General features: G+C 40.3%; 1 protein-coding gene across 2 annotated transcripts; it reads left to right on the top strand.

The window, feature by feature from the left end:
- Positions 1-7,072: 7,072 nt before the first annotated feature.
- LOC146712957 (uncharacterized) lies at positions 7,073-11,866 on the top strand. 2 transcript variants are annotated; one of them, XM_085445876.1, is made up of 7 exons: positions 7,073-7,251; positions 7,738-7,943; positions 8,393-8,558; positions 9,525-10,256; positions 10,393-10,460; positions 10,971-11,014; positions 11,725-11,866. In XM_085445876.1, exons 2-7 carry the CDS (start codon positions 7,740-7,742, stop codon positions 11,774-11,776), a joined length of 1,266 nt encoding a protein of 421 aa, XP_085302002.1. In that variant the 5' UTR covers positions 7,073-7,251; positions 7,738-7,739; the 3' UTR covers positions 11,777-11,866. The 2 variants fall into 2 exon arrangements, with proteins under 2 accessions (XP_085302002.1, XP_085302010.1); XM_085445884.1 differs by lacking the exon at positions 7,073-7,251 and having other exon boundaries at positions 7,577-7,943.
- The last annotated feature ends 485 nt before the right edge of the window (positions 11,867-12,351 follow it).

Here is a 12,351-nt window from a genome sequence, read left to right as displayed (position 1 = left end):
TTGAATGGCTTAGCAGTGAAAGCAGTACTTGACACATGTGCTCAAGTTTGCATCATAAGTAAACATTGGAAAGACTGATACTTGCCTGACTTAGTCATGCAACCTCTATCTGAAATCATCAAGGAAATTGATGAGTTGAAAGTTTGCGCAGTCAACGGGGAAACCATATCATTTGATGGCTGGGTACCCATCATGATCAACTTACCGGGGAGTGAAGACCCCAGCCTCTCCGTCAGTATTCCGGTCCTCGTCAGTACCTTGCCTGTGGACAAACCATTGATCGGTTTCAATGTCTTGGAACAGATCGTTGAGGAGCAACTAGAGCAGTTGATACCTACTCTTGTTACCTTGCTGTGTAATGCCATCTGTCTTCCCCCTGAGAATGGTGAGGTGGTCAGAAGCTTCATTCAGACAGTAGAGCCAAACATTACACAAGGGTACTTGAGAACAGTTGAAAGGGATGTGATTATCCCTCCTGAACAGGTCACCTGGTTAAAGTGCCCCGTTCCATCAACCATGAATCCGCTTGATTGTTTAGTGCTGTTTGAGGATGATGAGGGCAACCAGGCCCTAAAGCGGTTCTATGTCTTGACGGGGTTAGTTGAAATACAGAATCCAGCTAACCCATACATCACCATTGCTCTAAGTAATGACACCAAACATGATATGACCTTGACAAGCAAGATGGCCCTGGGCACCTTACAGCCAGTTGAACGTATTGTGGAAGTTGAGGCCTCAAGCGAGTGCCCACCTGCAATAACAGTTCGCAAGATAATGGTGGAGTCAGCTGGACCTGTCCCAATGTCGTGGTATCCGCCAGTGAATCTTGATCATTTGGAAGAGGAACAAAAAGAGATTGTCCAGAGAATGTTGTTTGATGAGTGCAGGGTCTTTGAGTGGGATGGGAACAATATTGGTTGTAATTCTGATCTGAAAATGGTGATAAACCTAAAGGATGACATACCAGTGCAGAGAGCATATACCTCCTTTGCGTGGTCTTGTAGACGGGGATACAACGTCCTCCCACGGATTCCTATCCTATTCCTGTCTAAAAAGCCCATCTGTGTCTCCTAAAGGATGACATACCAGTGCAGAGAGCATATACCTCCTTTGTGCGGTCTTGTAGATGGGGATACAACTTCCTCCCATGGATTCCTATCCTATTCCTGTCTAAACGGCCCATCTGTGTCTCCTAAAGGATGACATACCAGTGCAGAGAGCATATACCTCCTTTGTGTGGTCTTGTAGATGGGGATACAACTTCCTCCCACAGATTCCTATCCTATTCCTGTCTAAACCGCCCATCTGTGTCTCTGTTCCTGTCCGTGATGTGGCCTCCCATGATTTACGCACCGTCTGTGTGGGCCTGGATCCTTGTGTCATCGATTCACAGAGAGTTGGGGAATGGCTTTCAACTCTCTGTGAATGGTACTCATGGCCATTGATCAGTGTGCTTTGGTCAGTGGGCTTTGGTCAGTGGTTGTTCTCAATGGTCATGAGAATTTGTATATTAATGATCAAGGAACTGACCTCCCAGATCATTGTTACTTCAGTGGGCTGGTTTCAGTCATTATGCAAATGTACTGTTTATAAGATTGGGGAATCCTGCAGTCAACTGAGACTGAAGAAGTCACATGGATGAGTGACAAAATGTTTCTCCCACTGAAAACGTTACATCCAGATGAACAGAATCAGCTTTTGGAGATTTACTTAACTGCTTGATTGAGCATGTATTAAGACACTTTAAAATTTAGTTTTTACTATTACTATTACTAGGATATTACCAGGAGAAGCTCACAAATTTTTCTGCTATACTTCAGTTTCTCATTAAAATAAATAAATAAAACTTTCAGATCTTGGTACATCACAAAAACAGACATAAAAAAGGCCATTCATTTGGTTTACATGTAAATATTTATTTAGCCGCAGCTATTTTATTTATCTGGAGATGCCCGGGGAAGAGGTTCATCACGTTGTGGGACTTGGCCAATAAACACGATTCTGATATAACTTTATCATTAAATTGCATTAAACTGTTTATCACAGCTACTGGCATCAGATTAACATTTTTATTGCATGTGCAGCCATAATCATTGTATACACACATTTGCATATTGTGCTTAGTGATGGGCAGATGAAGCTTCATGAAGCACTGAAGCGTTTCATCCAATTGGTTCATCCCAGCGCAAAGCTTCTTAAAGCTTCATTTGCTCTAGTAGGACATCTACTGGACATAAAAATATTAGTTGGCATGAATTTGAAGAGTGTGGCCTTTTGCACACAGCCTGTAAATGTCAACAACAAAAGGAGTGTGTAAAACATCTATATTGTAGTGATGGCAGTACACTGTGTATATTTATACTGGCAGTATGGAAAATGATTATTTGGAAATGCTTAAAATGGAAATGATCATTTACTGTGAGGTGAGGTGTGGTTGGGGTGTGGACAGTAGTTGTGCTTTTGTAACGTTGAGGTATGGACAGCTACACACTGAGGCTTTGAGCCTCAGTCCTGCCTGTTCACATTTTATTCTGTAAAAACTAAATTTTCGCTGCTTTTATGACCTTTTTAGTGGGGAGAACGTAGCTAGGATTTAATGATTTAACAAATCTTTTGAATCCTTTGTCCTCCACAATGCTAAATGGCTGGGAGTCCTCAATCACCATGCTAACCAGGTCTTCATCTATTTGAGATTGTTCTCCTGAGGAAAGACAATAAAGATAAAGCACAAATATAAATATCACACACGTAACTTATAACAGCTGTATAATATTGTTATATCATTTAGTAACATTACTGCATGCTATATTATCATGGCATTTGATGGCTCACCTGGTCTTGCTCCACAATCGGTGTTCTCCTTATTCTCATGCAAAGCTCTGTAGTGCCTAAGCATGGATGAGGTGTTGTTGTTATATCCCAGCTCCCTGGCACATAGCAAACACTTCACCTTGTACAAAAGTAAAGCCGCTTAACATAAATTGTATTGCACCATCAGTATTATGAAAATACATCTTCTGTAGAAATTTACATACCTTGTTGGGAGGAATAAGATCAAAATGTTCCCACACAGGGGAGGACATCCTCCTCTTCTTAGCTGGCTCCATTCTCTCCAGACTTTCTCTCCTCACTCTCATGAACCTCCAAACTGTCTCCAAACTCTCACTAACCGCAACTCTCCATCAAACACCCACATTTTGAATGAAGTCTGAGGGGTTTATATCGCTGTCATATCTCGCGGCAAAGTTCGAACCGCTTCATGAACCAGTCACGTGGTACAGCCGGGCAGCGAGGCTTCGGACGTCATCATTTTCAGCTCCTCCCATAAGTGAAGCAAGCCTCGATACGCGCATCGCGGAAACGCCCCCTCCATTACTCGACACAAGCTTCGAAGCCTCGATACAGAACGTCACATCAGTAGTTGTGCTCATAAGAGTTGATTCTCAGTCTATTGAAGGTTTCAAGCTTTGTGAAGCGCGATGTCTTCACAATCTATTGTGTAAGGTGATTTGGAGCAATGGAAGGTTAAAACAGCATTCACGCTTACAGACAAATATGATTTAAATGTAGACCTTTGTAAGCAAAGGCCTTGAATTCATTTAGCTTCTACCTGCAGTTGAGCTTGCCTAGTAAAAAGTGACAGAAGAAGAGTGAAGAAAGTGTAAAGTCCCCAGGGGCTATTCGGAGAATGAATTTAATTTCCATGTATGGAAGAAAGTACTGGAAAGAGTAACATCTCTGTCTATTTTAGCTATTTTTAAGTGATGTGTGACACACGCTAGGCACAGATACACCCACACACAGGTCGTTATCATCATGATCGTTGAGCCCACTGCACCACTCCTCCCCTGCAGCCACGCGCCGGACCACACCTCCGCCACATGATGATTTACTGTAACTTAAGCATAATTATGTACATTTGTGACGCAGGAGGGGCTGAACCCTGAGATGAATAAAACTATTCTGAATTGAGTTGTTTGGAGAAGATCTATGCTGATGAGTTGCAGTGTACATCTTCCCACACATGTACTCATTAAATCATCATTTGACTGAACTCTTCTGGGCCAGTGTTGGTTTGTTCTTTGCCTCAATATTTCGAATCGGGACACTACCAATACAGATCATTCACAGCTGGGCTAAAATAGAAGGATCTCAGTGATTGTGGAAACAGAGCTATTTAGGAGCAATAAGGCAGCGCAGCTAAAAGAGCCGAAGATCTCAAACACACTGAACACTCCTCACTCACTTGGAGAACCAACTTTCAGATTGATGAGCTTCAAAGGTTTTCCAGCTCTCTTGATGACATGACACTCGTATGTTCCAGCATCATCTTGTCTCACATTCTTCACTTCAGAATCAAAGACACATCTCCATCAGCTATCTGTCTGTCCTTCAGATCCACCTGGTTCTCAAAAGATGGATGCTGGTAATCTGGAACAAGTCATCCATGCTGATATAAAAGGACAAGTTCTTCATCTTCCAGGTCAGTTCTGCTCCACTCTACAACTATGACGATGTGGGCTTGAGCTTGACATGTCAGAGTGACGTCCTGTCCAGACTCAGCTGTGATGATTTTGTGATCTGAAAAAGAGGAAACAACACAGCGCAGCGAGGTTAAAGGTCAAAGTAACACTGTTCACTTCTACAGTAGTCAATCAGAGTGATGATCAGACAGCACTAAACTGTACTTACACACAGAGAATTTTCAATAAACTTATCACAAAATTAATGTGTGCAGGCTCATGTTGCCTGCACACACACAGACCAACAGAATGAATATGAAATAATCCTACTCAATTTCTTTGTCTTTATCTATCATTGAAATGGCATTTATCTCCTGACAGGTAAAACTCACCTGCAGAGGTAAACATGCAGAGGCTGAATAACAACAAAGCTGAGCAGAGTGATGCAGTCACAGCAGACATTTCCTCTAGCACAGATGGTCTTAGTTTGTTCTAAATGTCTGTATTTTCAGTGAATAACAGAACGTGAGTTTAAACCTGATTGCATCAGATTAAATTTAACGTTTACATAAAATTCAGTTTCCATAGAAATGATTCCAGGTTCAGATACTAATGCTGGATAATAATCACTAAGGCTTTTGAAATCTGTGAGTGAACTGGGTCCTCAGCAGTTCTGTGTGATTAGTAAGTATGTGTCTCTCAGCTTTCTAGTCCAACTGGTCCTGTAATGATTTTTGCTGCGTGCGCATGTGTGTGTGTGTGTTTGTCTGAAACCATTTTTTTTCCTCTCTCTGTTCTTGTTTTTGCATGATCTGTTTGGTTGATAAGTGATTTCAAAGTTTCATGTGAGAGATAAAATAGCTGCGGTTAAATTAAGCTGTCTAAAACTGTCAAGGTTCAGCCCAGAGAGAAGAGCAGTTTTATTTTAAACAAGTTCCTCACACCAAGGGGTTTCAGAGGGGAATATTTCTGAAGCTGACACTGGACTCAGCGCCCACAGAGAGAGGGGAGAAAATAATTAGGCTACGTTCACACTGCAGGTCTTAATGCTTAATTCCGGTTTTTTGATCAAATCTGATTTTTTTGTCTGCTTGTTCACACTATAAATAAAATGCAACAGCAAACGCGCTCTAGTGTGAACCCTCAAAGCGGCCCGCATGCGCAAAAGAAGACGTCACACACAATCAAGGCTGGACTGGGACAAAAAATTGGCCCGGGCATTTTGACTATAGACCGGCCTACCAGGATAAAGATTGAAAATTTGACGTCATTCAGGGTTAAACCGCAAATGATTCTGGGAACTTGTGGCAAGAGGTACTAGCGCACGCAGGCTTTCAATTGAACTCAGTTACACAGCGATAAAAAGAAACACAAAAAATGGCAAGAAGCTGTTGTATTATTAACTTCAATAGTCGGTCGCATGACAGCCACGGGAAGCCGACGGGTAGAGAGATCGTTTTTTTTATCGGATTACATCGTTGAAGAGACATTTTTAAGCCATGTTTCCGAAGTAAGAGCCGACGGATGGTCTGGATATACCAAATATAACGTCCCCGAACACTCCAGCTCACATGTTAGTCTGCTCCAAGCATTCCCACAAAGGTCAGAGTTTTGTTGTAGTTAATGCGTCATTTTTCTTAACATAACTGGTGATATAGGTTACAAGCAAGTCTGGCGCTGAACAGAAATTGTGGCGCTATGCTCCTTTGTTTATTGTGCATAAATAGTGAATTTTCCTGACACAATATTACGTTTCGCTTCTGTTATTACCATGGTACATTGACAAAAACATATACTTTTATTCACAGGAGAAAACAGTTGTTTTGTATCACTAATTGTCCAGTGCGATTACAACATACCAACCCGTTCTCACTCCCGACGCGTAAAATAATGACGATTTGTCACGTCCCTTAACTTCTCATGCTGACGCCTAAGGTACCCTTCCACGTTTTTATGTGACGCTGTGGGTTGTCAATTCATTCCAATATGAACCCGCTCACGGCGATCAGAGACGCTTCGAGCAGAGGCGCCAGCCATCCATTTACTCCAATAATAACCCCGTCACGGCGAAACATGACGCTGTGAAGCACAATCTAACTGGAGAACCGAGGACCCTCTCCGCCAACGGGTTTTTCTCCCTTATTTAATGCTTTCTTGTAATGACATCGTTAACATTTCTCAACAAAAACACGTGAAAGTATCACTGATAATTCAACAATAAAATCGCTTCATGTTGTGGCCATCACACAGTGTTTTCCAAACTGATTCACGATCTGAAAGTGCGCAGATTTAACGTACATAATCCTTTGTTAGGTTTATTATTTTTATTTCACACGTAAAACACATTTATAGATTCATTCACCACTCCTGTTAGTTTTGGATGTCGCTCAGCTCCAACCAATCAGACCAATTTACGCAGACGCACTAATCCCGTAACTGCACACTACCCATAATCCTCAACCGCCGTCGCTATGGAAATGAAGATAACAACAGCTTGGTGCTACCCGTTATTCCTTTATTTACTCTAAAATAATAACCAGCGATAATACGAAATTAAACTGGCCCAGTGTTTAATTATGTAATTAAAAATTGCAAATTTTAATATTTTATTTTTTACAAATTGCAATATTTATCTACAGCGCGCCTTTAGCGACACGTCAACAGATCTTAAGCAAGGCGATTGGATGGTTTTTACTGCAATGCATCTTGGGAGTCGTAGTAAATGTATCTTTCAACTCACGGTCCTGCATCGAAGTTTTCGACTGGACACGAGGCAGATCCTAGCTAAGTAAGTTGTGATAAACTGTGGGTAATTTGCATGTTCACTGAAATATTAATTTCAGTGATACTTTTTTTTTTTTTTTTTTTCCTTTTTAAGTCACTTAAAAATTTCAGTGATATTAAACTGATATTAAACTTGAAATGTTTTCACAGAGCAGTCTGTGTACCAAGAGAACTACTTCTGCAAAAGTTTATTTAATTTTTTTTGTGATCTATTCTCATGTGTAAGACACTTGCTTGGCCACCCAGCTAATGTTAGTACTGCTCTATTTTAGCAATGTATATTTTCTGTAATCAATTCAGGTTTTTTTTAACCCTATTCACGTAATTAACTCAATATTAACGACTTTAATCTCGTAATTGATTTTTTTTCTAAATATGGTGTAATACTGCCTCGTAATATAAGTTATTTCTTTGGTCATAAATTATTTTTGTAATCGTTTCACCAAAACAGACCTGAAATAATCCCTACATGTTCCATTTTCATTTGCAGAAATGACAAAGCCAAAAACCAAACCATGCCCTTCCTGTCAGGCCCCAAACACCTGCAACAGGAAGACATGCAGTGGATGCCTGGGCAGCCTGAACCTAAAGGAGGGATTGAAAAAAAAACAAGAACAGTTTAAAAACAGTAACTGGGCTGCCTCTGTTAAAAAAAACAGAAATGCGAGCAGGGTGGTTAATTCAGCCCAGTTGTCAGTAAGTTTAAAAGTTCTGATCTAATAAGTGGTTGGTCTGGTAGACAATTCTTTATTAATCACAGTTGTCAATGTTTTCTTGTATATCATGAAGTAAGAAACTAACAAGACATGTATATACACATAAAATATTAATTTATAAAAGAGCATAAATAAAAAAGTTATTCACATCAGAATAACATCATCACACTAAAGACATCCAACTAGAAAAAACTTGTTAAAACTATTTTTATTTAAGCTACTTCTGATTTTTAATTTAATCGGCTATTAACTGAGAGACAAAACATTTCAAGATGGATTTTATCATACATTTACAGGTTTGGTCACCATAAATACTTTTTAACTATCGACAACAATAAAACAACAAAGATGTGAAACTTAAAGGTTTGTTATACATCAATTTGCTTACATGAAAGACTGGCTGCATGTTTTTCTTTGTTGTTCTTGCAGGTTTCAAAGCTACATGCCCTGGGCTACCAACCAATTCTGTTTCTTGGACAGTTTGACCGTAAGGGCCGTATAGTAGGGGACGTGATCACTCAGATCGAACCAGCGGAAGGTGCTGCACGTGACATCCTCATGAAGATGAGGAAGCTTTATGAACACCTTCTGAGAAGTAAGATATGCTTTGTCCATTATCTGTAACCAGGTGTCCTTATCAGGTAGCCTATCCTAGCTGTCTTTGGGTGATACTCATGGTACACCCTAGATAAGAAGGCAGATCATCACGGGGTACATAGAGACAAACAAGATGGTGAGGATGAGGATAGTTAACAGTCACCAGCTATTCTATTCTACTCTACTCTATTCTGTTCTATTCTATTATTCAGCCAAGGTTCAGACCAGTAACCTTCTTGCTGTGAGGTGACAGCTGCCCTACATGTCCTGTTGCTAACATGAAAATAGTGTTATATCTGCCTTATTACCTCCCCATGTGTCGGTCACATCACCAAAGCTAGCCATACTGAACCTCTGGTGTTACCCACCTGAACAATTTTGTATGTGTGTGTGTGTATAGTATAGTCTTTCACACTCATGTATATACAAATGTAATTTTAAAAATCTTCACAAAAACCAGACCTGATAATTCTCTTCGAGACTTTCTAGTATAACAAATGTTATAATGTTACCAATATGAACACCAAGATTCTTAAATAACTTATATACTTCTTAAGAGGTTACCTGATTACCTCCCTGAGGTAGTTAGCATCACCATTGTACAAAACTCCTAAGTCACAGTACTAGCTTGAAGTGTCAAATGTTATTCACTACAAAGTCAGGAAAGTAGTGTCATCAGAGGAAAAAGTCATTAGCTCTCTGGATTTATAGTCACACTCATTAATTTATTAATGTACAATGTAGAAAAGCACTACAGATGTCACACTACCCTAGAGGGCACTTGTACTGAATGATTTGGGTCAGTGAGTGTGTGAGATGACTTATTTGATGCCAATATTTACCAGTTGTATCTTTAGTAAAAACTTAACTGAAAACATGCAAATCACTACTTATTATGTGTTTATGTGTACTGTACATTTTTTCAACCCATTTTAATGAATGTTTAATATTTAAAATTTTTCAGAATTACAAGCTTCACCTCCTGCTAAAAGTTCTACACCAGCAGCTGGACCATCCTCTGCTGACAGTGTCGATGCTAGACCAGTCCCAGACCCAGAGGCTCTAAACCAGGAATTTATTCTTCATTTAGAGCCTGTACCAACATCTTCCCTCTGTCAGCCTCCTGCATCCTCCTCTTCATCTCTGCTTCCTCCTGCATCCTCCTCTTCATCTCTGCTTCCTCCTGCATCCTCCTCTCCATCTCTGCTTCCTCCTGCATCCTCCTCTCCATCTCTGCTTCCTCCTGCATCCTCCTCTCCATCTCTGCTTCCTCCTGCATATTCCTCTCCGTCTCGGCTTCCTCCTGCATCCTCCTCTTCATCTCTGCTTCCTCCTGCATCCTCCTCTTCATCTCTGCTTCCTCCTGCATATTCCTCTCTGTCTCTGCTTCCTCCTGCATCCTCCTCTTCATCTCTGCTTCCTCCTGCATCCTCCTCTCCATCTCTGCTTCCTCCTGCATCCTCCTCTCCATCTCTGCTTCCTCCTGCATCCTCCTTTTCATCTCTGCTTCCTCCTGCACATTCCTCTCTGTCTCTGCTTCCTCCTGCATCCTCCTCTTCATCTCTGCTTCCTCCTGCATCCTCCTCTTCATCTCTGCTTTCTCCTGCATCCTCCTCTCCATCTCCACATCCTGCATCTCCCTCAATTTCTACGGTGTACACCTCGGATGTCCCAAACACAAAAATGACAAGGAAAGGTTAGACGTTATGGTATTGTAAATGTACGAAACACACGACAGGTTCGTTAAGTTTGTTAAGATTTCTTTTTCTTAATTTTTGCATTTTTTCCAGTTTTACAGAACTCATGTAAATATTTCATTTGTTATTTTTCAGAATGCCGAAAACACCGCACACAGAAGATTTTCAAATATGAAGAGATAGTAGACAGGAGAGTTGTAAATGTAAGTAATTTAGCCTGCTGTTGTGCAGATTTGTTTGCATCTTTGGACTTCCCGGATTTGAACTGTGCCTGACTGAATATCCATAAGCTTTTGTTTTTGATGAATCTACACTAATTCAGCCACTGAGTCAGGATTTCACTCCAAATAGGACATTAAATAAGAACAGACCACCTGATACGACCTGGTCGTGCTGCCTTCCTGATGTTTACGTTCTTTAAAGTCCTCCTGACATCATGCTCAGAAGGAGTGATTGATGTGGAGGTGCTCCTTCCCATTCAGTAACATCTGCTTCAGTTAGTTTTGCTTGTGAGCCACAATGTAAGCAGTGTTGCTTTGCTGACATGCACTCGATGCTGGCAGTACAAGCATTGTAGTGGTTCTTATGTTTTTGTAAACTAATTGTATAATATATTGAGCCATTCAATAGTACACAAATGTTTATAAGCTCCTTTTTGTATGCAACTTGCATGTCTTTCTTAATTAATTGTTTGTTTATATCATGTTTTTCAGGAAAAAGAAGAAGTTAAAGTCAAGTGGAAGCCTTGCTCAACATGGTATGTAGTAACAACTTTGTTGGACGGGAACAGACATTCATATTGTTGATAAATAGTTATCAACTCAATTTGAATTCATGTATTTGGACTAAAGTAAATTGTCTTCTTCTGTGAGGAGCTTGATAGCTGTCCACCTCCAAAGTCCATTATGAGTTTTGGAGGTGGACATGGTCAACACTTTTAAGAGTAGGCATAAGACTTTACTTATTTATAGAGCTTATAGTTAGGGCTGGTTCAGCTCAGCCCTTAGTTATGCTGTAATAGGACCAGACTGCTGGGGGTTAGTGTCCCCCCCCTCTTTCTCTGTCTCTTTCAGGGTTATGCAGGCTCAGTATTGGTTGAAGATGCAGTCACGTCTCCTTTTACTGAAAACTCTCCCCCTCTTCCTCATCACCATCTGTAAACATACATGTCTCAGTAATGCAGTTCATGCATGTTACTAACTAAACTTCTTCCCTGGAGTTTCTGTGCTCTCTCATCCAGCAGGTTCCAATGGATCGTGGCTGCTGCTGTGGTCCTGCTTGACATCTACTACATATATTAATACTCTCTGACTTGATTTGATTAATTTATATTACAATGAAGGCGTATAAAGCATGACATGAATATAGAAGATATTTCATCCTAAAAAATTGTCATATGTCACAACCTAAATTGTCCTATTTTGTGTGTGGTTGTCGTTGTTGTTTGTTATGTTTTTCTCCTGACAGTGGCAAAGTGTGGGATGACACATGGGAACCTGCGCAGTTTTACACACAGTAAACCAGGCACCACAGGTCGCAGAGATCACACAGTTCACAGCTTGTAGTTCAGCATAAAAGTTCAAAATAAAATATTTACTATACATTTCAACCAGTGTCAGTCTCTGTTTCACTCTCTAATTGTGGCTTAAGTACCTAACACATACATGAATCTGATCGATCAATAATATCTTCCCTGCACTCGACATCTCATAGTTTTACAGCAAATGCTGATTTTCAAAACATTCTAGAGGAAAACCGAGATAAAATAATCTGAACAGTAACAGTGATTGTGGATGATGATGGAGGCTTCAATGGATTATTCTGTTTCAATCAATAGGTTCCTATCTATGACAATAATTTGATAAGTTTAACAGGTTGGTTTAGGCCTGGCAAAAAAGCAAATATTCACAAACTTTTGTTTTTGAAGAATGTCTATCTTTTTTGGGATGAAGCTATCTGGCAAAACGAGACAACCCTTTTAACCTCATCTTTATGTCTATCATGTGGCTATGATACTGGATTTTGGTTTGATGCATATGCAGGTTACAGCTGGGGAATGGCAGTATGTTGTGGATTGATTTGGCATGTTCAACC

The sequence above is a fragment of the Copadichromis virginalis genome, linkage group LG3 (assembly GCF_057382275.1).
Source record: "Copadichromis virginalis isolate Kocher_CV1m ecotype Utaka linkage group LG3, C_Virginalis_male_GT1.1, whole genome shotgun sequence".
Taxonomy (NCBI): domain Eukaryota; kingdom Metazoa; phylum Chordata; class Actinopteri; order Cichliformes; family Cichlidae; genus Copadichromis; species Copadichromis virginalis.
This window is presented reverse-complemented; position numbering and strand designations above follow the sequence as displayed.